This window comes from Microchirus variegatus (assembly GCF_963457635.1).
Source record: "Microchirus variegatus genome assembly, chromosome: 7".
NCBI lineage: Eukaryota > Metazoa > Chordata > Actinopteri > Pleuronectiformes > Soleidae > Microchirus > Microchirus variegatus.
In genome coordinates, this window is record NC_139808.1 from 27792032 (window position 1) to 27814589 (window position 22558).

At 41.7% G+C, this 22558-nt stretch overlaps 2 protein-coding genes across 2 annotated transcripts; both read right to left on the bottom strand.

The window, feature by feature from the left end:
• Positions 1-2049: 2049 nt before the first annotated feature.
• Positions 2050-9044, bottom strand: d2hgdh (D-2-hydroxyglutarate dehydrogenase). The gene is made up of 11 exons (XM_083892512.1): positions 8896-9044; positions 7280-7651; positions 7129-7186; positions 6678-6817; positions 6396-6589; positions 6151-6319; positions 5905-6048; positions 5643-5785; positions 5384-5549; positions 4981-5260; positions 2050-2476 (listed from the first exon to the last, which is right to left on the bottom strand). The coding sequence occupies exons 2-10, from the start codon at positions 7611-7613 to the stop codon at positions 4998-5000; spliced, it is 1611 nt and encodes a 536-aa protein (XP_083748638.1). The 5' UTR covers positions 7614-7651; positions 8896-9044; the 3' UTR covers positions 2050-2476; positions 4981-4997.
• A 921-nt stretch (positions 9045-9965) lies between these two features.
• LOC310929684 (RNA polymerase II elongation factor ELL-like) lies at positions 9966-22178 on the bottom strand. The gene is made up of 12 exons (XM_083892506.1): positions 22001-22178; positions 17392-17436; positions 17192-17301; positions 15546-15706; positions 14403-14704; positions 13835-13959; positions 12524-13022; positions 12385-12424; positions 12225-12297; positions 10997-11168; positions 10869-10913; positions 9966-10783 (listed from the first exon to the last, which is right to left on the bottom strand). Exons 1-12 carry the CDS (start codon positions 22133-22135, stop codon positions 10658-10660), a joined length of 1833 nt encoding a protein of 610 aa, XP_083748632.1. The 5' UTR covers positions 22136-22178; the 3' UTR covers positions 9966-10657.
• Positions 22179-22558: the final 380 nt, after the last annotated feature.

The window sequence follows — 22558 nt, forward strand, 5'->3', positions numbered from 1 at the left end:
GACAAAAAAAGCTACGTGTTGCAGCTCGTACCTCAACTTGAATAAAAGCACTTTCTGCATCACATCCATTGGCCTGGATTTTCTCTCTTGAGGATAATTTTTAGCACCTGAATGAGAGAAAGACAAATGCATAAATAGAGAGGAAACGTAGATTTACCTGATCATTAAATGGTGATGTAATTATGTTAAGGGAATCCCAAACATTTAAGTCACCATTTAACACCTGTGTGCCATGATGTAGAAATTGGTGCAGGAGTAAGTTTAGCAACCATTGCTGTGAGCAAGTGAGCACATGGGGGGGGGGGAATTAAATCACCTGTTGAAAGTCTGCTGCAGTGACTCAGGATGGAGCTTCTGAAACCTGTGAGAGTGAAAAAACTAAACGGTCAGAGAACACTCCATTATGACAGCTAACATGTGATTAGCACAAAGGAAACATGCAGACAATACTGTGGTTACCTAGAGCTAGAGTTAAATCACTGCCTTCAGTTTACCCAGGATTCTGAAACAGAGCAAAGAGAAGACGTTAAAAACACAAAGCTTAAGAACTAGTATTACAATATAAAAATGCTAACAAAAGCAAAGCATGTTCTGTGTCCACTCACCTGTGTAGAGTCTGTTCCTTGTCCAAGTGACTCTGACCAGGAAGTGATGCGGACTCCGGGCGGAAGCGGAATAAGAAGAACCGGAAGTGAAGAGGCTGGATTCAGGCCGTGTGTCATGGCGTCTTCTTTCACCTGGTGATGAATAATGATGCTAGTTAATGGAAAATAAACACGTACACAAAAGTAATTCCACTAGTTTTCTATCAAAAGTCATTTTCTACAAACCTCCTTCGTGAGTCTCGGCGTTAACGCTGGAGTTTGGACTGGTTTGTCACGCTCACGGAACCTGTTAAGAGATGAAAGTAATACAAGTTTAAATGTTCGTTAAAAGGTGGGATTCTATCACAAATGTCGATGAGACGAATTGTTCAGCTTGATCAAACGGAGCCGGAACAAAGTCCTAGATACAAGGGTTTTGGAGAGAAAGTCACTTTTTAAAGCGTTAGTTCACAAAAATGGCAGAACATTTGAACGGGGTTTGGTATGTGGCTCTCACCGAACAGACATCATTACGCCGGGTGGATGAGCAGTATTTCAGTCGCAGAGTCTGTTTGAAAAACAACAAAGACGTCAGAAAGAAACAAGGAGTTAAAATGTGAACAAGATTAAAGAGAAAAGGATCAAGTGAGCGTTTTTACTTCACCTTCAGTTCAGGCTCAGCTGCTCAGGTGATGATTCACTGAGGCTCAGAGAATGAAGCAGGTGAAGGAGTTGGTTTATATACAGCAGGTGTCACAGGTGTCAGTGGTTTGGCCTAATCACCTGCTCATTTACGTCACCTGTGATACCTGGCCGCTGGGGGGGGCGTGGCCTCCGCTCCACGTGACCTCACGTGCTTCTCTTTTTAAACGTCATTTTTTGTCTTTCATAGTAAAAAGTACTTCTAAACAACAATAAACACTACATTTATCACTGTATTGTACATGTATACGTTATTCACTGTGTAGAAAGTATAAGACTTTTTATTGCACTGCTTCCAAAACACAGCTTTTGAAATTGTGTTCAGTTTACAGTGACGTTCATGTGAGAAAAAAGAAAGCATAAAGTCACATTTAAACAACGATTACACATGGTTTTCATTAAACGCTGCAAAACCCACCGTGACGCTGTCTCTGCTGGACTTTGATCACTTTTTATGAAGAAAGACAAGAGAGTATTTAAGATTCTTCTTATTATTGTTCATATTCATCTCATCTAAAAAGACCTATTCAAAGAATTTATCATCCATTACAAAGACACATGTGCTCAGTTTACACTCTGTGTTTATTTAAATAAAAAACCAGAATCAGGAAAAGCACATTTAGTTTATTGTACTCGCAACATGATGAATTCATAGCTGGTGTTTAGGAGAGAATTTAAGTTATTTAACTCACACCTGCAACAAAAATCTGTTTGGATTTTTCATAAACTTTGCTTTGTTTTCGATACGATCGTTAAGAGCGCTGTCAAAATTCGTACATGAGCGAACGTTCGTACAGTGACGGCAAAAAAAATGCCGCTCCGGAAACATCTTAGACATTTAATTACAGCAACAATAAGTAACAGTGAATTGAAAATACCGCATGAAAATAATCAAAATCATTCCCTGGTACAGCCAGGAGGGGGGGCTCACGCGGACCCCGTGGCGTGCTGCAGCTCCTCTCTGATGGCATTGAACCTGCACACTTTGTTCTTGCCCTCGTCGTTGAAATGGAGGATCAGATGGACGACGACTTTCTTGGAGCGTGATAATGGCCGGACGGCCGCAGGAAGTGGACTGGCTCTGTGAAGACCTGGTCCTGGACCACGTCAGACCTTGTATGAATGATCACGTATGAACAGATGTCGTACGCTTCGTCCTCCTCCTTCGTCTGATGGAAACTTTTCCCGCTCTGAAACACAACGAGATTTACTTTAGCCACTGAACAAAAGACTGACCTGTGTGTGTGTGTGTGTGTGTGTGTGTGTGTGTGTGTGTGTGTATCTTCAGAACAGTTTTGCCACATTATGTCAGGCTTCAATGACCGTTTTCTTGGTGTAGAAAGTTAGGGAAACACTTCGTCCCTCTGACAAACGACCATGAGCCAAATCACTGTATAAATCACAGAGCTGTGCGTAATGTAGCCACACATTTACAGCCGTATTGGAACAATCGATATCATTTTCAACTGGTTAAGGAATCTTTCAAAAGTCTGGTCAATGAATTCGAACTTTAAACACGGATTTCAAACATGTACACACAAAAATCTTCAATATCTTTCTTTAAGTTGGATAGGGTTAGCCACTAGCCAGATGTTCAAAGATTAGGTTTATAGATTAATTCCTTCTTTGTTATGTAGACAAGAGTTGCAAAATGAATAGAAAATATAGTCAAGATTAGAAATAATGATTTTTATTCAAAATAATAAACTTTACTTTCGTCAAAGAAGCAGCAAAACTGTTTTCAGCTGTGCCAACATCGTCGCACAGCGTTTTCAAGGGTTTTCTCATCACCCAATAGCCTTCTTACGCCATTAGCAAACACAATGTACCATTAGAACACTGGAAATGAGCCTCTATTCACCTATGGACATATTCCATTAAAAACCAGATGTTTGCAGCTAGAATAGTCGTTTACCACAAGTGTATTTCTGATTCATTTAATGTTCTCTTCATTGAAAAAAATTGCTTTTCCTTCAAATATAAGGACATTTGTAAGTGACCCCAAACTTCTTTACAATCATTTCCCTATATCCTCTCCTCAACTGCACTCATTTCAAGTCTTTATGTCACATGACCTGGAAGCTATTGAGATAAAATGCTAAGGTTTACTGTATTTTTGAGTTTTAAAAATGTATTGAAAATAAGAAAAGCATTAAAATGGGATGAAAAGAGGCGTGTCTCTACTGCACGTGTCGCCCTACTGTCCTACACTGATTTTGACCCCCAAGGTCACATGACTGGAAGCTATTGAGCTTTAATGCTCATGTTTACTGTATCGTGTAAAGCATTAAAAAGAAAGCGATTTGAAAAAAAAAAAAAAGTGTAGCTCTTCTCCACTCGTTTTTAGCCAATAGGAAGATCATGAGGTAATATTGACATTATAATTTATTAGAAGTTAACACAATAATTCAATAAAAACAATACAATACAAAAGTTTGATAATCATTTTTTTTTAAAGCAACATACACTCTGGGTGTTATTTTTTGTTTTTATAATGACCTATTTACAGAAAAAGCAACGAACAACTCAGAAAAATAAGGTATCAGGAACATTTATAATGTAACATAACAATAAAACAATAAATGAAAAAAATTAAAATGAAATGTCAATTTTCAAGTCAAGCCACGTGTTTTTTGTCACATTTTAATATTTTTTATTTTGTATGAATTTTTAATACACAAAATACAGTAAATCTAAGCATTAAAACTCAATAGTTTCAAGGTCATGTGACCTAGAGGGTCACATGAGTGTCAGTGTAGGACAGTAGAGCAAAACGTGCAGTATGAGACACCTTTTCCTTCCACATTTTAACGCTTTTCTAATTTTTTATCAATTTTTTATACACAAAATAAATCAGTAAATCTGAGCATTTTAGCTCAATAGCTTGAACCTAGTCACCTCTTTTCATTCCATTTTAGTACCTCTCATTTTTTTTTTTTTTACAATTTTTCAAATAAATATTGTCATTTAATGGTAATTTGTTGACGTTCCCTAAATGAGACCTGGGCAGTCGAGAGCGATGAGTCAGACGTTGAACAAGCCGTGGTCGTACACCTATCTCTGGGGAGAAGCGGAGGAGCGCGCCGCTGGATCTGGAGCGAATGTCAAGCGAACATCCAACCTGAAACTGACTTCACCGCGGTCATGAGTTCATACATCAGTAACTAGCTTGTAGCATTTAGCTTTGCTTTACACAGAACTAACTCGGATTTCAACACACAAACAAGCCTTTACCTTGTTGCCACTTTGAACCGAGCTAATAAATCCCTCTTGTAATTAACTTTCAACACCGTATTTATACTTATTTGTCTGTGAAGTATCTGTTTATTTACTCTGTTTACTGTTTATTATTAATTAGTTATTAGTTATATTATTATTATAAGTAATTAAATCATAGCTGTTCAACCGTTGAATCTGCCCTCCAGGGGACACACGTGATATTACACTTAGATGAATTAATTCATGGCTGCTCAAATGTTAAAACTGCCCTCCGGTGGACAAAAGTGAAATTGCATGTAGAGAAGTATTTGATTCACGGCTGCTCAACTGTTGAATCTGCCCTCCAGTGGACACACGTGTTATTACATTTAGAGGAGTATTGATTCACGGCTGCTCAACTGATAAAACTGCCCTCCGGTGGACAAACGTGATATTACATGTAGAGGAATAATAATTCACATAATATGACACTTACCCCTGAGCGATGAGAGGTCATTTCAGGTCGTCTGGTAAAGTCTTGTACGGGTTGAGAATGCCTTTCGGGTCCAGCATGGCCTTGATGTTTCCCATGAGCGCCACGGCCTGGCTGGGTTTACTGTAGTAGATGTAATTCCTCTTCTTCAGGCCCAGTCCGTGCTCGGCACTGACGCTGCCCTGACGCTCCGCCGTCCACTCGTAGACAAACGGCTCGATGGCGGCGGCGAGAGCGGCGTCTTTGGCAGGAGAGGTGACGTTTAAGTGGAGGTTACCGTCGCCTGTGAAGGAAGAGACGGCAAGAAATTGACGCAGGTGGGTTGAAGAGTGACAAGTGGACATTTTTCTTCTGTTTCCGTGTGAATAAAGACTTATATAAGAAACACATCCGCCCTGTGTCTTACCTACATGTCCATATCCCACCACACTCTTGGCCTGGTCTCCCAGGTGTGTTCTCATGTCCGTCACCAGCTGGTAGATCTGCTCCACAGGAAGCGAGATGTCATACTTGTAGGTGTAGCCTTCGTGAGTCAACGCCTCCGTGACTCGCTCGCGCATCGACCACAGAGCCTGAACAGTTGATGACGGAAAAGGTTGTTATTTATACCATCTTTAACAAAGAAGAACTTGTTTTGTACCGCACTTTTTTCCTTTGAAAAAGACCTTTATTTTGGAGTCCTCAGTGGCCACGGTTCCGTCAGCGACCAGAGACGAAGACATTGCCTCCTCTAGAAAGTTGTGGAGTTTTTCTCCATCGTGCGTCGAGTCTGACCCGGATGTTTCAATGACGACGTAGAACGGACAGTCTGCAGCGTGGAGAGAGAAAGTCGTGTTAGTATTTGTAATAAATGCATGTATGTATGATGTATTTATGATTGCAATAACATGTCAATAAATAATCGTATAACTAAATATATGCATTTACCAGAAATGGGATTGGACATTTTTAGGTGCGTCTTCAACAGCCTCATACACTCACTGTCCAGGAACTCGAACGCAGACAGGATTTCTCCCAGCATTCCTCTGCAGAGCTGAAACGTCTGCAGCAGCTGCTCGAAGGTCTCGCAACCTGATAAAAGAGGGAGAAACGGTCGGCTCAAAACTCATTCACAACTTTATGACACTGTCGATGCTGAGATCTGCTGACAGATAAGAAAGAGAAAAATTGTACCGAGTAAAACCACGTTGACAGATTTCGGTTTGCGTGGACAAAGGACAGAGACTGCAGTGATGACCCCGAGCGTGCCCTCTGACCCTATAAACAGCTGCTTGAGGTCATATCCTGTGTTATCTTTGCGCAGCTTCGTCAAACAGTCCAGCACACGTCCATCAGCCAGCACCTGCATACGTCAGAGAAAAACACTGTCAGAATCTCACTCTTTCATACACAAGAATCATATATTTACTGTAACTCACCACTTCCAGACCCAGAACGGTCCCACGTAAGGAGCCGTAGCGCAGCAGCCGTAGGCCCCCTGCATTAGTTGCGACATTCCCCCCTATTTGACAACTGCCCTTTGAGCCCAGATCCAGTGGCATGATAAAGTCTCTTTCCTCCAGATAGAGGGACAAGTTCTCCAGGACACAGCCAGCCTGACAGGTCAGAATCCCTGGAAAACAGAAATAAATTTGTGATGATTTGTCAGTTTAAAAAAAGGGCATTTTTGGATTCAACTTTGAAGCAGTTATTGGACTCACCAGAGACGCTATCAAAAGAAAGGACGTCGTTCATGAGAGCAGTGGAGAGGATAATCTCGTCATAGACTGGAACGCTGCCCCCAACCAACCCGGTGTTGCCTCCTTGAGGGTTGACTGCCAAGTTACGACTGTTACAATAACTACAGAGGGGATAAAACATTGAAAAAGTGTGAATTGGTATAGTATGTCGTCCAGAAATGGTTAAAAATGTCATAGTATAGTATGTCGTTCAAAAATGGTCAAAAACATCATAGTATAGTATGTCCTTCAAAAACGTCATCGTATAGTATGTCGTACTGAAATGGTTAAAAATGTCATAGTATAGTATGTTGTTCAAAAATGGTTATAAACGTCATAGTATAGTATGTCGTCAAAAAATGGTCAAAGGAAAGGATGTTGTTCATGAGAGCAGTGAGAGCGAGTTAATAATAAATAATAATAAATACTTTACCTGAGTATTTGAGACACTTCTTCTGTGGTCTGAGGCCTCAACAATACTTCACTGGAGCCTGCAGAAGAAACATGAGCCACGTCAGTTCCTTCATAAAGTAAAACAATTAAAAATTAAAAAAACCTGTGTGTGGAATAAGGAATCCCATCACCTTTCACTGTCCTGAGCCAGTCCACATTACTTGACTCCAGCAGGTCTGGGTCAGTGATTGTCCTTCCCGGTAAAACCTCCCTGAAGAAGTCCAGATCTTGCCGAGTCACTCTGGAGAAAGGCCTCCTCTTTGGGGCTGCGGAGGGCGACGGTGTTGGTGCATCCGCTCCAGCGTGTACCTGACGACTGGAGGCTGAGAACTGTCCCGAGCTGCAGGTGAGGACAGACCTGCAGAGGCCTGGTCTGGTTCTGGCCGTCGATGAGAGGGCGCGGTGTGGGCTCAGATATCGCAGAGCTGTCCTTAGTCCCGACATTCTTCGGAGAATCGCCGTCATAACTCAAGAGATCGTACGGTTTTGGCGACAGAAACAGGCTGCAGAGCAGAAGGAGAAGGGACAAGAAGAACTAGTTTGTTACCTCCCTGTTCACGAATGTTACATTGCAGGTTTTTCTGATTCAAATAAACGGTGTGTTTGAGCAGGGAAACATCTATGCAGGACAGTGGCTCCTCCGGAACCAGGATTGAGAAACCCTGCTAAATTATAATAATTATTTTAATTCCCTTGGCAGTTCACTCATTACAGTACATTAGTTTGCGTGCATGTCACTGCAAATATCAAATATCAGCTAATCATACGGCAGCACGTGGCATGGATGTTAACCTGAGTATTTCAGAAACTACTCTTAAAGGTGCATTATGTAATAAATCTAAAGCAACTGGCCATAAAATCCTCCTAATATGTCACAGAGACTCAGGAATAATGTTCATATAACAAACTGAACTCACCAACAACAACAGTACAGACAAAATATTTGCATTAAAAAATATTTTTTTGCAGCCTGCAAATCATGTTTATGTTTTGAAATCATGTTTTGGCATGTGGCGCCACCTACCGCCGTCTACCAATCATTGCAGTCAGGAGAGTCTCAGCTGCCGAGCAACCACGGGTTGCCAGTTAGGTCAGAAAACGAAAACCTAAAAGACCTCTGTATTTTGTATTTGAGTGTAGTAACCGTTTTTGGCCACATTCTCACCTATGGCACCTTTAAATAAAATAACACAGAATATCTGAAAACATTAAGAAATGTTGATCAGTGTTTGTCAAACCTGCAAATGATGAGGTTCTGAAATGTTTTGTTTTGTCCACAAACCAAAATTATGATTTCTTTGTTTATATGGAGCAAAGAAACAGGAAAATATTCACATTCAAGAAGCTAAAACAATCAGAAATCTTGTTTTAATAATGGAAAATAAAGCTTCTAACCGATTAATTGATTATCAAAATAGTTCACAACAACTTTTAATCCACGGTATCCACAGATATTTGCTTCAAAATATATTATGGCAAATACACCAAGATCTGCTGACATGATTAATGACTAAAATAGTAGGCTGAATAAGCTGCTACCATCATTGACCTCTATGCTAGCGCCCCCTACAGCAGTGTTTCTCAATGACACACCTGTGTTAAATGGTCAGCTCGTCAGTAAGCTCTGCTGAAGCCTGATAACGACCCGTTTATTTGAATCAGGTGTGTTGTGGCAGGGAAACCCTGCTATGAAACAGTGGTTTAGCTTAGCTTAGCACAACTTTGTTTGACCGTCAGCGTCACTTACCGGTACACCGTTCACCGTAGAGCCCTCCTTCCTCTGTTAGCGTGTCTTCTTCTCTCTCGTGTCATAATAATAAACTAAGCGTCAAAACCAAAGTTCACGAACGACTGGACACTCACGTTGCCTCCGGCGTCACAGCATTCGTTCCGCTGTGTTTACAACCGTCACACAACCGGAAGTGACGGAAAACAACAACAGGAAGAGGAAGAAGATGGACCAATCAGAGGACTCCTTGCAGGAATCGCGTAGTTCTTGCCTGAATATAAATTAAATCAAATGTTGATTTTCTATTCACTGATAAACTGTATGTTAATCATCAAAAATGTTGTAAAATATACAAAAACAATTTTTTTGTTTTGATTTAAAAGAATATAATGACAACATTAAGTAATTTTATGATTATTAAAAAAAAAACCAATTCCATTGAATATTAACCATGAATTTTTTTTTCATTGCTATGCTTTTGTTTTATTTTTAATCTTAAGTACCTTAAAGTCACTTTTTATAATATCAGGGTTAGTAAAAGTCTTAAAATATATGACATTTACTGTACTTAAAACTACTCGTTTACAGCCATTCGTCATTATTATAAATGTAAAAAGAGTTTTTGTGATGAAGAAACAAGATTTTGTTTAAATTGCCGTTAACCTACAACACTTTACAGACAAACCACGTTATTTACCTGTAAATTGAGGCTGATTATCCACTTTTTGTGACCACTGAAAGAAGATCATTTCCCTGTAAATTATACTGGAGTATAAAACATGTCTAATGCATATTTCATTTACAAATGTAATGTAAAAAGAGCACTTGTTAAGTCACACAAAATAAATAACAAAAGGAATTTATTTGAAAGTCAGACAAAACCGCTGATTTTTATCTTTCTCATGCATTCTGTAAAGAACATAGCATGCAACAAAGTCTTTCCACGTCTCGTAATTCTTCACCGTCTCAGCCCACAGTAACAACAGCGACGTACAATTTGAATACTCTTCATTAAAACTGGCTTTAACCATCGTACGAATTACTGCAGCTCTCACTGTAAATTCCCTGAATACAATGTTCACATTAACATAACAGTCTTTTGTGTTCAGAGAGGATAAAAACCAGTGGAATACTATGAAACCAGACTAGACGTAATAACCATTTCAGGCACTGGAAATGCTTTCAAGATTCATGATTGCGAAGAACCGACGAAGTCTCAATTCGTCGAAAACCTAAAGAATACTGAAGAAGGACAGGCGTTTGAGCACGACGAGAGCATTTGGATCACAGCTGACACCGGAGAAGAAGAAACCTTCACCTGCTTTTCCATATGAGCCGTGTGGATTATGTACAGTGTGCAGTTATGAATGTGTGACGGGGAATCTACAGTTTACTATTTTTTTTGTTAGGTTTAGCACCTTTTCGATGTACATGTAACCGTTCTCATCTTTAAAGGATAAAAGCTCAATCTCAGCTTCGACGACTCGGCCGTCACTCCTCGTTGTGTCCTTGTTGGGCGGAATCGTGTCGCCACAGTGGGTCAAACCACTTTATTTTTTTTAAAGAGAGCACATCTCATCTCGGAAAAGAAAAAGATGCGATTCGCGTTTCGCCCAACGCTCCCAACGACATCTCTTCACCTCCAGAAGGTCTCAGCAGAAGAGTATATACTGTATTTTAGCCGTGACCATCCAAATCCAGCTCGATGGCGTTCGGCTCAGCAGTGTGAACCTTTCATTGGTTCCGTGTGTGTGTCTTCTCGTCTCAGAGTCACGTCTCCTCATTTGGGACAGGAGCGCTCCACGAGCTGCTGGTTGTCGTACTCCGATATGATCTTCTTGATGTGGGCGAGTTTGTTGTGGAGATACTCGCAGCGAATCTTGTCCTGGTTGTAGTTCGGGTTGGACTAAAGGAAAGAAGTAAATAAACGAATGAATGAAAGAATAATTAAATGACACCTACGGTCAAATTTAGAGTGTCCAAGTTATTACCTTTTTGATTTTGCGATACTCTTGAAGAACTTGATTACGAATCGTCTGAAAGACAGAGAAACACAGAGGAGGTAAACCTTGACGTTTGAGCACATTAGCAAAAATCAACACCATATTACATATATTACCTTGTATTTCCGTGATTCCTGGTGAAGCTCTTTGAGCTGCGAGTCCAGATCCATGAACTGCCGCGTGACGCCGTCGATGCGCGCGTGCAAGTCCCTGTACTCGCTGTACTCCTTGGTAAAGTCCTGCTTGTAGCGCTGCCGCTGGTCGTGGCTGCAGATCACCGTGTACATCCTGTGCAGAGACGGTGAGATTTTGGTAAATCATGTTACTACACAGAAACATAGACCTACACGAGGTAGCATCATAGACTTTTCCAAGGTATTGACACACATGTTGAAAGCTCCCCTCTCTCACAGGGTTAATACTTATTCATCTTGGCTCCGTCTCGCCATCAAAATCATATAATTTCTGCTCAGTTATGTAGCTCACAATCTTCCTTGGTGGAGATGGAAGTGGACAACATAACTAATAACAGGACACTGAATATTCCAGGAACTTGAATTAACAAAAGAGATGCCCCCAGGCGTGAAAGCTCCTCTCATGCTTGGGGGTTTCATATTTCAACAGCAGTACAAAAAATCAAACATTGAAAAGACTATAGAAACCGAACAGAGCTGTGAGAACTGTGGGGAAGATAATTGGTGAAACACTGCCATCTCTGTTCAACAATTCCTCTCTGGTACAGGAGCATTCAGGGCTAATGAACAGCTTTTAAATCACATTTAAATGGCTAACTTACAAGTGCAAGTATTTACTTTAATTATGTTATATATATATATTAGTGCTGTCAAACGTCAACGCGTCAATGTCGTTTAACGGGGTCAACGTTGACCCACGTTAACGCATGGCGCGTTTCCATGACGACTGACTGGGAAAAGACGTCATGTTTACGTGACTCCCAATTGTTAAAATGAGTCTCTAAAGTAACGCTAAACTTTAAAAACAGAGGCACACATACGCAGTACACAGGTACGCTGGTTATTTGTAACGCGCTGCTGTTTTCGTTTAATAAACAGATCGCTCCAGTTCAACTGTAGGCGCACTAACGGCGCTAAAAGAGCTAATGCAGCTAACGGAGCTAACTGGTAAACGGTGCCTGGACTCCGGTGGCGTGGCATGTAAACATGACGTCATGCGTGTCTATTTCCGGTCAGTCGTCATGGAAACGTGTCTATGTAACTTCCACAGAACCTTCAGAAAGCACTACAGCCCTCAAAAGAGTTCCTCAAAAAGGTTCCGGTTCTCCTGAGAAAAGTCGCTGCGGAATTAACACGAAAACACACTCACAATAAATAATCCGCTGCGACGTCGCCGTCCCCTTGCAGCGCGTCAGACTCCAACTCAAGCATCTCACTTGGCTCTGAAAGAGAAGAAAGACAGTCAGGAAAAAACTGTCAAATAACTACAAAGAGTCTTTGAGATCACATGTGAAAATAGAGAAACTCACCACATTTATCTGAACTGTGACCCTTTCTTCTCTCCTTCTCCTACAAAAAACAAGAAAAAACATCCACATTACAGACAAGATTTTAACTATATTTTCTGGAAGAACGACCAAACCTCCAGGCGTCTGCACTCGCACTCACCTTGCTTTTGTGTTTGCTCTTCTTCCTTTTAGTGGCGTGTTTTCTCAGATCAGGCACTATCAGAGTCGGAGGGTCGTCGTTGCGGTCGCGCTGAAGGCGGTCGTTTGCCCGCAGGGGCTCCTCCTCCTCCTCTTCCTCCTGAGCGCAGGGAGTCGACTCCAGCCTTTGAGCCACATCGTCTTCCCGCCGCTCGCAGGCGGCCGACAGCGAGTCAAACAGCTTTCGAGGGTCGAGCGAGTTCCGTCGCCCGTCGTCCGCTTTCGTTTCTGCGGCGTCTTTTTGAGACGCTGGCTCCGACGGCCTCTGCGGCCTGGACTTTTTGTCACTTTTGCTGGACAAGTGCGATATCCGGGGCTTCTTGTTGACCAGAGGGTCGGTGTATTCTTCCGGCAGGGAATGTTTCGGACGGTGCGCCGGGGAGGAGTTGGGGGTGTCTCTCAGGGGGCTGACCTGGGCCTCGGGGGCGGTGAGGAGGTTCTGCTGCGGCTGAAACAGCCTCCTGCATAGAGAGCAAAAACAAAAAAGTCTTACATACACGCTGACAACTGCTCATTGTGGAGAATTAAACAGCCTGAATAAAACGTGAAACGAGTGGATTAATGAGTGACGATCAAATGTTGGAGGTAAATTGGACTAATTGGGCAAATCTTTTTAATATAATAACAGGCATCAATGGTTATTTCATTAATTGGCCATTATATCATTTCTTTATGCAAGTTAACACATCATTGTTCTCAAAAACCTAATGCATGTTGCTCAGTGCAATGAAACGATACTCTTTGACTTTTGACCCAGTATGAGACGTTGGTTTTATCTTTTTTTATAGTTTTATTGTACGACTTCTTTGTTGTGTGTCGTTTTTATACTTTTCAAAGTATTTTATTATTTTATTGTTTGTTCTTAGGTCCATTACGTTTTTATATTCTGTTTAATTATCTCTGATGTTCAGCACACATTGTTGTTCATAAAGTGCTTTATAAATAAAGTTGGGATTGGATATCATATCTAGCTGGTTTTTCAGCTTCGTAAATGTGAATATTTCTGGTTTCTTTGCTCCATATAACAAAGAAATTATTCATCAGAATAGTTTTGTATTTTTTTGCAGCCCTAACTTATTGGTTGACCTCTGTGAATCAAACTCTATATTTTCAAACAATATAATCAGAACGACTAATTTTAGCTCATTGAACATCTGCGTTCAGCGCCTTTAATCGTACACCACTAGCACAGGCCGATTCATCTCGAGAGCATTATAACCCACTGTCGCGTCTGCATTTTTTCTCCCCGTAACATGAGCAGCGTCTGCGTCACCTGACGAGAATTCTTTTGAGAAGCTGCTGGTCTCCTGTGGTGTAGCCTGGCCAGTCCTTCTGCAGCTCCTTATACAGGAAGTCCTTCAGAACAAAAGTCTTGTCTCTGCTGTTGAACTGGCCGACCTGTTGAGAAAAAGTCACATTTTAAATCACATTTTTTGTTGTCGTCATTAATTGTTCTGCCTTGGGTCTTTTAGAACACAAACATTATTTGTATGCTGCGTTCTTCATCTGAAAACCGTCTCCGTCAAGCAATACTATCAGACTAAACTGAGGGAGCGTTTGTGTGTATACAGCGACAGTGCAGGGCCAGTCATGCATCCCATTAAACTGCTGAACTTGGGTTTTTTGAGCACTAGAATTCACTTCTGAGAGTTTTTCTAAATGCTTCTTTATGTTTTCAGTCATACTCCAACCTGTCCGCAGTCGTCTCGCTTTACTAGCACAATGTTGCTGTTACCTCAGCATAAATGATAATGACATTCATGCCATGAACATCCCACGTTTCTCTCTTACACCCCATAATCTTTCTTTTGTATTCACCGACTCAAACAAACAATAATTACCTCCATCACCACCGGGTCCAGCATGTCTTTATCTTCAGCTGAAAGTCCGTCTTTCTGCAGCCTGAGGATCAACTCTGGCCGCTTGTACGGCCTCAGAGCCAGCAGGTGAGTTAATCTCTCCCTGAGCGGCCTCTCTTGAACATTAGCCACGCTCCTCCTGTTTGATTCAGATGCTCCCTTCTTCACTTTGGACACGCCGACCCCCCGCTTCATGCTGCTGAGGATGGACTGCGGCGACTTGTGCCTCGGCTTGGACAGGCTGGCCAGAGCAGGGGCCGGAGCTCGCACCGTAACCTTCTTGGCTGAGGAGAAGCAGGAAAAACGCACATCAAAAAACATCGTTTCCAAATAAAGCGAGAATATCTTCAAAAGAAACACGAGAGGGAAGTTAAACTGAGGTTTCTTTCTGCCATCAAAGGTGACCTTGTCCTGTGCTTGTTTGTCTAGTAGGCGAAAATTGCTCGCACCCCTCGGAAAGGAAGAGGAAGCACACTTTGCGGATCATCGTATTCATCGTGACCGTAGATAAAAGAGGAAAGACCTCAGTTTACCTCTACACAAAACCCACATTCAGGCTACAAACATGCACACACATCCGAATGAGCAAAAACACTGCTATCTATTTTAGGAGAAAACCACACTGTTGCACAAGCTGGTAGTTCTGCTTTTCCGCTTGTTTCCTCTGAACTGACAAACTCATACGGTGCATGTATGTGTGTGTGCACTGAAACACGATGACGGTGGTTAAACGTGGCTTTTTTAGAAGGAAGTGGGTTTGGTGGTTAGAAAGAGACGAGAGAAAAAAATATCACTGGTTTAATGGCGTCTGTGTTTACGTGTCAAATTATAACATGTAAATGTAAATGTGCAGGTGTGCGCTGAATAGAAACTTTACCCCCATAGAAAAGAGACAAAAGAACAGGAGAGGGGGAAAAAACCTGCAGAAGAAAAGACTGAAGACTCACTGTTACCATGTCACTGGTTACCAGACACGTTGCTATGGTAACCAATGCAACATGGCAGATTGTGCACAGTACAAACTTGTCTTCCGGCCAGTCTTATATCCTTCGCTGAAGTTAAATGTTGTGTAACTAAAGCGGTCTGTAGCCTCGCACATGCCTACCCTGGAAGCGTCATGCCTACCCTGGAAGCGTCCTCCATGTTTGATGACAATGGCCACTCGACTGCGCGTCTCCTCCTCAACCTGGGCCATGCTCTGACGCGCCTTATCATACGAGTCATCTGTGGCGTTGACCGTCATCTTCTTCTGAATCACCCCGAGACACGACAGCTCCTCGGCAGCACTGGCAGGAGGAGGAGGAGGAGGTGAACACACAGAATCATTTATTTCAACACACTGGCTTATGCTAGATATTGAAATACACTTTACTCACAGCTATGATCAACTAGAAAAGACAATTCTGAAGAAATTGCTGTCCAATGACTAAGCTGATTTTGTATGAATAATCTATCGCAGGCACCAGCCAATCAAACTTAACATCTGAGGCTGCAACGGTTACAGCGAGTGATTCGAGTAACCCGATTAAAGAAATTCGTATTCGTTTAATTCCCATCTTGCGCGGCCTGTTCAGCGCAGGGATCGTTGTTCCGCACGGACCGTTTAAGCAGACACACGCGGCACATCCGAGAGCGAAACAGCCCGTAAAAAAGCCAGAAAATGTGGGACCATTTCACGCTTAAACAAGAAGCCGACAAGGTGCAGTGGAACCAAAGCAACAGCACGTCCTCAATGATCCAGCATCTGAGCCGATAGCATCCAGTTGCTAACGCTTCTGGCACGCGCTAACGTAAACATTGATGTTAGCTGATTTAATGTAGCTTACTCGACTAATTGGATTAAAAAAAAATTATAATAATAATAATAATAATAATGCATTATATTTGAAGGCACCTTTCAAGACACTCAAGGTCGCCTTTCAAGACACTCGGAATAATAATTCCACGTTCTCGAATAATTGGTCGAATACTCGATTACAGAACTATTCGATAGCTGCAGCCCTATTAACGTCGCATAGCAAGAGTTACTAAGTAGTTAGTCATGACAGACACTTCTTCAGACACGCCCACCATCGTAGGTGTGAGTCCAGCGCAACACAACAGTGTTATTTAACAGGGTAACACAACACAATTTCATGTCTGAGAGTGTGTTCTGCACACAAGATAAACACCATTCATCGTTGCCCTATGTCAGCTGAGACAAACGTGCCAACTGGACGGCAACAGACTGTAAAATATGACACACGATTCCAGCACTTTTCACAACTTCTATTCTCACATTGCTGAAAATTCAGCAATGTGAGAAAACCGAGACACTCGGTTCAGTGAGTCAGGAGGAGCCCCCATGTTTTCTCTGGCATTTAAAAGAAAGACGTAACCAGCAGCAGGGTGACTTTCACCCAGCAGGAGAGAGAGAGAGAGAGAGAGAGAGAGAGAGAGAGAGAGAGAGAGAGAGAGAGAGAGAGAGAGAGAGAGAGAGAGAGAGAGAATGTGGAAATGTTGTTAAAAACAACCGAGTCTCATTCAGTAAAAATGACTGTTTTAACTCTTCGCAGGACACGAAAACAAAAGTAAACATATAATCATGTAATTGCCGCAGACAAAAACATGCTCGCGGGCCTCGCAGGAGCAGGGCTTTGAATTCCTGCAAGTGTCTACATGTCAGTAAATTTAAAAGAATGCTTTATTTGAGCACATTTCTCATCTGCAAAACATTCATTCACGCCTTGAATCGCAATTAAACAATTGACATTGATTTTGTGGTGTTTTACCCAGTGTCGAGCTGCTGCACGCAGTCGACGCTTCCATTAGGAACGTTGGTCACGTCAAAGGTGAAGGTCCTGACGTCGTCTCGGCTGTCTGAGAAAGGGACAGTGATTCTCTGCAAGAGAAAGACGAAAACACATTTTTAAAAGATAAAAATGGAACCTTTAATCTTGGATCAGATTAGAATAAATATTTTTCTGCTTACCCCTTGGTTGCCATTGAAAGAGATCGCAGGATAAGACGACCAGCCCTGAAGAAAGAGAGGAGTGAATTTCAGTGACTTAAAAGCATGAACACACGCACACACACACACACCTGATAAGATAGTAACAAAACAGAGTGTGTAGTTTGAACTGTTTGTACTTGTACTTGTATTTATACTGTTCTGTCCTCCATCATTGTGGTGGTTTTTTTTAACCTCTGTTATTACTCACAGATGTTGTCCTTTCTGTTCACTGCAGGCACTTTAGTTCAGTATTTTTGTGCATCACAGTGGTTTTCAGTCCACAGATCAAGTCTAAAACTTTAAAGAATTAGATGTTACTTAGACTACATTAACACCTAAGCCTCAAAATGTCCATCTGGACTGTTGTTTTGCTTATTTTACGCATAAAAAGGGCCAGAAAATGTCCTGTCAGTAAGTGATTTTGCCCATTTTTCACAGAATAATTTTCAATATCAATATCTCGATATCGCAATTTACAATTTACATGAACACCATATTTTGCGTGTTCAATTTGAACAGTTGAAGACATATTTAATTAAAATAACGTTTGTTTATGTCTCAATGTGCAAAACCAGGTAAAAAAAATGGAAACTACTGTATGTACAGGCCTTTTTCCAACTCTCTCCTCTCTGGCGACAAAGACGCCAATTCGCTGGCTTCCTGCAACTGAGCGAGTGAAATAAACCATAATAACCACATGTTGGCTTTGACATGCAACTGAGTGAGTGAAATAACCATAATAACCACATGTTGGCCTTTTACGTGGAATTTCTCAGCTTTCAGAAGACATTGGAAATGTCCTGATAGTACAAACTGTCGCGTAACTGCGGTGTCGTCTGCGATGTGCTCGGCGTTAAAGGGTTAAAAACATAAACGTGTGCAAAACCTATTGTTGAGAAACACACACACACAGTGATCCTGACACCGTTGGTTTTAACCTAATCTGACCGAAACTATGGTTCAGGTCATGAAGGTGAAACGGAGAACCAACACCAGTGCAATGATTGATCTCTAAAGGGGAACTTCCGTCAGTTTTTTACACGTTCCGATGAATGAGAAGATCTCGTCATTTACAGCTTATCTGCCTGAAAGTGACGTTGACTGAAGATAAAAAAAAAAGAAGGAAACAAAGTGAAATTGTGGGTAGAAAGATGGAAAGAAGTGATATTACTAGACCTCAGCCTCAGCAGCAGACCACCAGGCATCTCTACTTGAATGAACCACTGATGGGGAGTTCCCTACTTTCACTCAATGAAAAATAAATACGATGCTATATTCACTCCAATAATAATCCTAATCCTATATGCAGAAGTGTACACTGTTAAAATCACAAGCCTCACAGTTAAGGCTGAGCAATATGGATATGAATAACATCTCCATAGTTTTAGGCAGTGTTTGCGATAAACAGGATATATCTCGCTATAAAGCTGCACCCAGGACAGTGAAAATACGTTGTAAAAACTGTGATACACTCAAATCTACCCTCTAAGTTCTGTGTTCCACTTAATGATCTGTATTGCACACTTAAAATACAGTTTAATGACTTTAATTTTAGGTGATACAGTATCTGTATTTAATATTAAAAAGCCCAAAATGTGTTTCCAAGTGAAATTGTCTTTAGATATGGTCAAATTATGCAGCTGCAACACTAACATTCAGGCTGAAGAAGTCCCGTTTTACTTAAAACTTTTATGTCGATTCCATGTATTTTCAATCAAGGTGTAATTTCATACGATAAAAATCATAATATTTGACTAAATGCCTTAATATCGGAGTGATATCAAGACATCAGAGATGCCCTATCACAAAATAATGACATCCATGTCATGATATCGATATAATACCCGTTTTGTATAAATATACATACATAGTTATTCTCATTTACAGCTGTATTCGACGACTTGTGTTGCAGTTAGCCGTATTGCGATTTCAATAAAATTCTGAGGAATTGTTCAGCCCCAGTACGTCAGGAAACTACGGTGGCCTTAACATGCCTGGTACCAGGTACCAGGTTCCAAGCTAGCTGAGGCGCAATGTCGACGTCCAACATGAGAATCAAGCCGAAAAATGCCGAACTGTGGGTCAGTTAAAAAGACTTAACAATCCTAAAAAACGTGTGTTAATCTCCAACAATTACCAGGGAAAAGTCTAAAATCCCAATATTTAACACAGGAGTCTGGTGTAATTAGTGAAGCCTCCTAAACGTCGCACGCTGCACCTTTAAAAGCCAAACTTACACATAGATCACCGTTTTGTAAATTAACAGAGCTACTCCACGAGATTCCCTCCCATTTCCCGATGAACGCATGAATACGCAGTCACTTTTACGCATGACATGCCCTTTAAACAAATTCAATCTGATATCCAAAGGGGGGCTTCGGCGAAGGTTTTTGCGACCCGCTGCTCGTGTGAATCGCGGTCGAACGCACACTCACAGTGAAATCACAGGCCTGTCATCTCTCGAGCCGCGGTGGAAAGCTTGCAGAGTTGACAGCAGGCCAAAGTGACACGTTTGCGACGCGGTTGACGGAAAGTATGCGACGACTAGAATTTAATTGACCTTTTCCACGGAGAGGGTTCGCGAGTCCACCTGTTGATGGGTTCAGAGCGTGATGAGCCTGCCTGCATGGAGGTGTGTGTATGTGTGTGACTTTTTATTTCTTTATCATCAGGCCTGAGTGGTTATGAATAGCCACACTTAAAAGCTAAATAAAGAAACTAGGTATGTGCACGGCAATACTACAGTGTACGTGTGTGTGTGTGTGTGTGTTGAGACTCAGTTTTCAGTTCAGCGTCAGGTGTTTTCCCCCCTTCTTCCTGTCTCTCTCTCTGTCTCTGTACAAAGACATTCAACTAAACCAGGAGGATGTGGTGTGGTTTTCAGCATTTATCAGAAAAGGTGTGATGGTGCATTTCTCTTCTCAGGACTTTCCTACGCCAGTTATTTGGAAAGAGCAAAGTGGGGAAGTGCACATATATACGCCACTGCCGGTTCATTTCTAATTAAATGGGTCAAAATGTTGACGCTGTGCAATCAGTTTTAATGTTGAAGAAATCAAAACTGCAACATATACCAGTGCAATAAACTAATTATAAAAGCCTATAACTGATTTAATGTTTTTATTATTGCATGTTTTGTGCCATCATTTTAAAAATCCATATCTCTTAATCATCCTGTAGTAGAGAAATTAGCTTACTTTTGGACATTAACTTATTATAATATTATTACAACCGGGGAGCTGGTGGAGGAATCTCAAGAGATTAAACATTGAGATTTATCCATTTCAGTAATTCCAGGACATTCATGCGTCCATTTACAACAGTTTTTACACTAATTCTGACACACTGAACGTTAAACATGCTAGCTTTTCCACTCAGACGAGTTTTCACGATGATAATACTAAGAGGAGTCGCAAAAGGAATGCTAAATAAATTAAGCTAATTGTGGTTTTAAACTTCTTCAAGATACAAGGAATAAGCATTTTTATATGTACGATAACCTTGTACCTGTTTCTACGGCAGCCTGAATGGACAAAAACGAGTCACACAGTGTAAGCTCTACGGAGGAGAAACGACGACATCCTTTCTGGTGTGTTCAGGCCACCATAGGAGCCCGTGTGTAGTCTCGCCATTAGATGTCGCTAATTCTGACTCACTGAACGTTAAACATGCTAGTTTTTCACAACTTAGGAGTTATCGCGATGATAATAATAAGACTAGTCGCTAATGGAATGCTACATAGATTAAGGTGCGAATAGATAGATTAAGGTGAGAGGAATAAGCATTTTTATATGTAGGATAACCTTGTAGGGCCACGTCTCTACGGCAGCCTGAATGGACAAAAACGAGTCCGTGTGTAGTCTCACCATTAGATGTCGCTAATTCTGACGCACCAAACCTCGAACATGCTAGTTTTTCACTCGTAGGAATGCTAAATAAATGACAGCACACTCTTTTTAAACAGAAACATTTGGCAAAACAGAATGTTAGGTGTGTTTGTCTATGGAAATGACATCCCTGATATTTGTCCTTATCTCGGAACATTTGCATATCGTCCCAAGTCTAGTGTGAGCTTTTCCATCTGTCTCCACACAAAAAATGGCTGCAACTAAAAAAAAGATAAGTACTCCATCATTCAAATGGACCCTAAATAACCCTCCTACACCTCCTCTTCCCTCATCTCCTTTCCTTCCTCTATCTTCCCTTTCTCTCCTTCCTTCCTTCCTTTCTTGTCACAGACTGGCAAACATTACTGTTGCCTATAGCTGGCAGTGACTTAGCCTTTTGTTGTGTTTTTAACAAGCATCATCATCATCATCACACAGGAAAGCGTTTCCGCATTGTATTATGCAACACGCGTTTCCACTTCATGGCTAAAAAAGGGAGGCTTGTAGGAGACAACAAGCCGACAACACACAGGTCAACTTCGGCTGGAAAAAAAACCCGTGTTACTCACCCCTTTTCAAGGCTTTTTCTGGAATATTCCAGCTCGGCTCCTCTTAGACAAGTACCGCGACATGTTTAACCACTATTGTGTCCCGTTTGCGGGTGAGTTTGCGGGTGAATTAGCGGGGTAATGAGCACGTACCTTGCCGTTTTGGAAGGTGTCGATGGCTCTTGCCGCGCTGTCAGTGAGTTTGACGTGAAAAACCGAGACCTTCTCGCCGCGGTTCAGTTTCCCGCTGGACAGACCGTAGCACCGGCTCTCCGTGAGCGCCGACATCCCGCCGCCGAGAGGAGTGTTGTTCACTCCGGGCAGGACAACCGCGACGACATGGCCGAACGAACCAAACAAACAGATAAACAAACACAACACAACACAAAAAAACGGGGAGGGTAAAAAGAGAGGGAAGTGCTCGACGGCCCCGCCGCTTCTGCTGCTGCTCCTCCGCCGCCGCCTCGCGCGCTATTCTGGAGTAGATCGCATTACGTCATGACGGCAAGCGAGAGGAGGGATTTGATTGGCGCGCAGACATAAATAAACCACGACGTAGTGATGACGTAAACGCTGCTACGTCTGCCCCTCTCGCTCTCTTTCGTCTTTTTACGCGAACGGTTTTCATTCATACTTTTACTTTATTCATCATTTTTATAGGTTTATTAACATTTATTCACTCTTAGTTTACGTTTGTGTTCTTGTTTGAGT

Coding starts and splice junctions, on each gene's coding strand:
- LOC310929684 (XM_083892506.1), bottom strand. CDS start 22,135: ATGTCGGCGCTCACGGAGAGCCGGTGCTACGGTCTGTCCAGCGGGAAA. Junction 13,960..14,402: donor TGGACCCGGTGGTGATGGAG/GTAATTATTGTT, acceptor TTTTCTCAACAG/GTCGGCCAGTTCAACAGCAG. Junction 13,023..13,834: donor CTCAAAAGAATTCTCGTCAG/GTGACGCAGACG, acceptor CTCTCTATGCAG/GAGGCTGTTTCAGCCGCAGC.
- d2hgdh (XM_083892512.1), bottom strand. CDS start 7,613: ATGACGGCGATTCTCCGAAGAATGTCGGGACTAAGGACAGCTCTGCGA. Junction 7,187..7,279: donor CTGGCTCAGGACAGTGAAAG/GTGATGGGATTC, acceptor TTTCTTCTGCAG/GCTCCAGTGAAGTATTGTTG. Junction 6,818..7,128: donor GAAGTGTCTCAAATACTCAG/GTAAAGTATTTA, acceptor TCCCCTCTGTAG/TTATTGTAACAGTCGTAACT.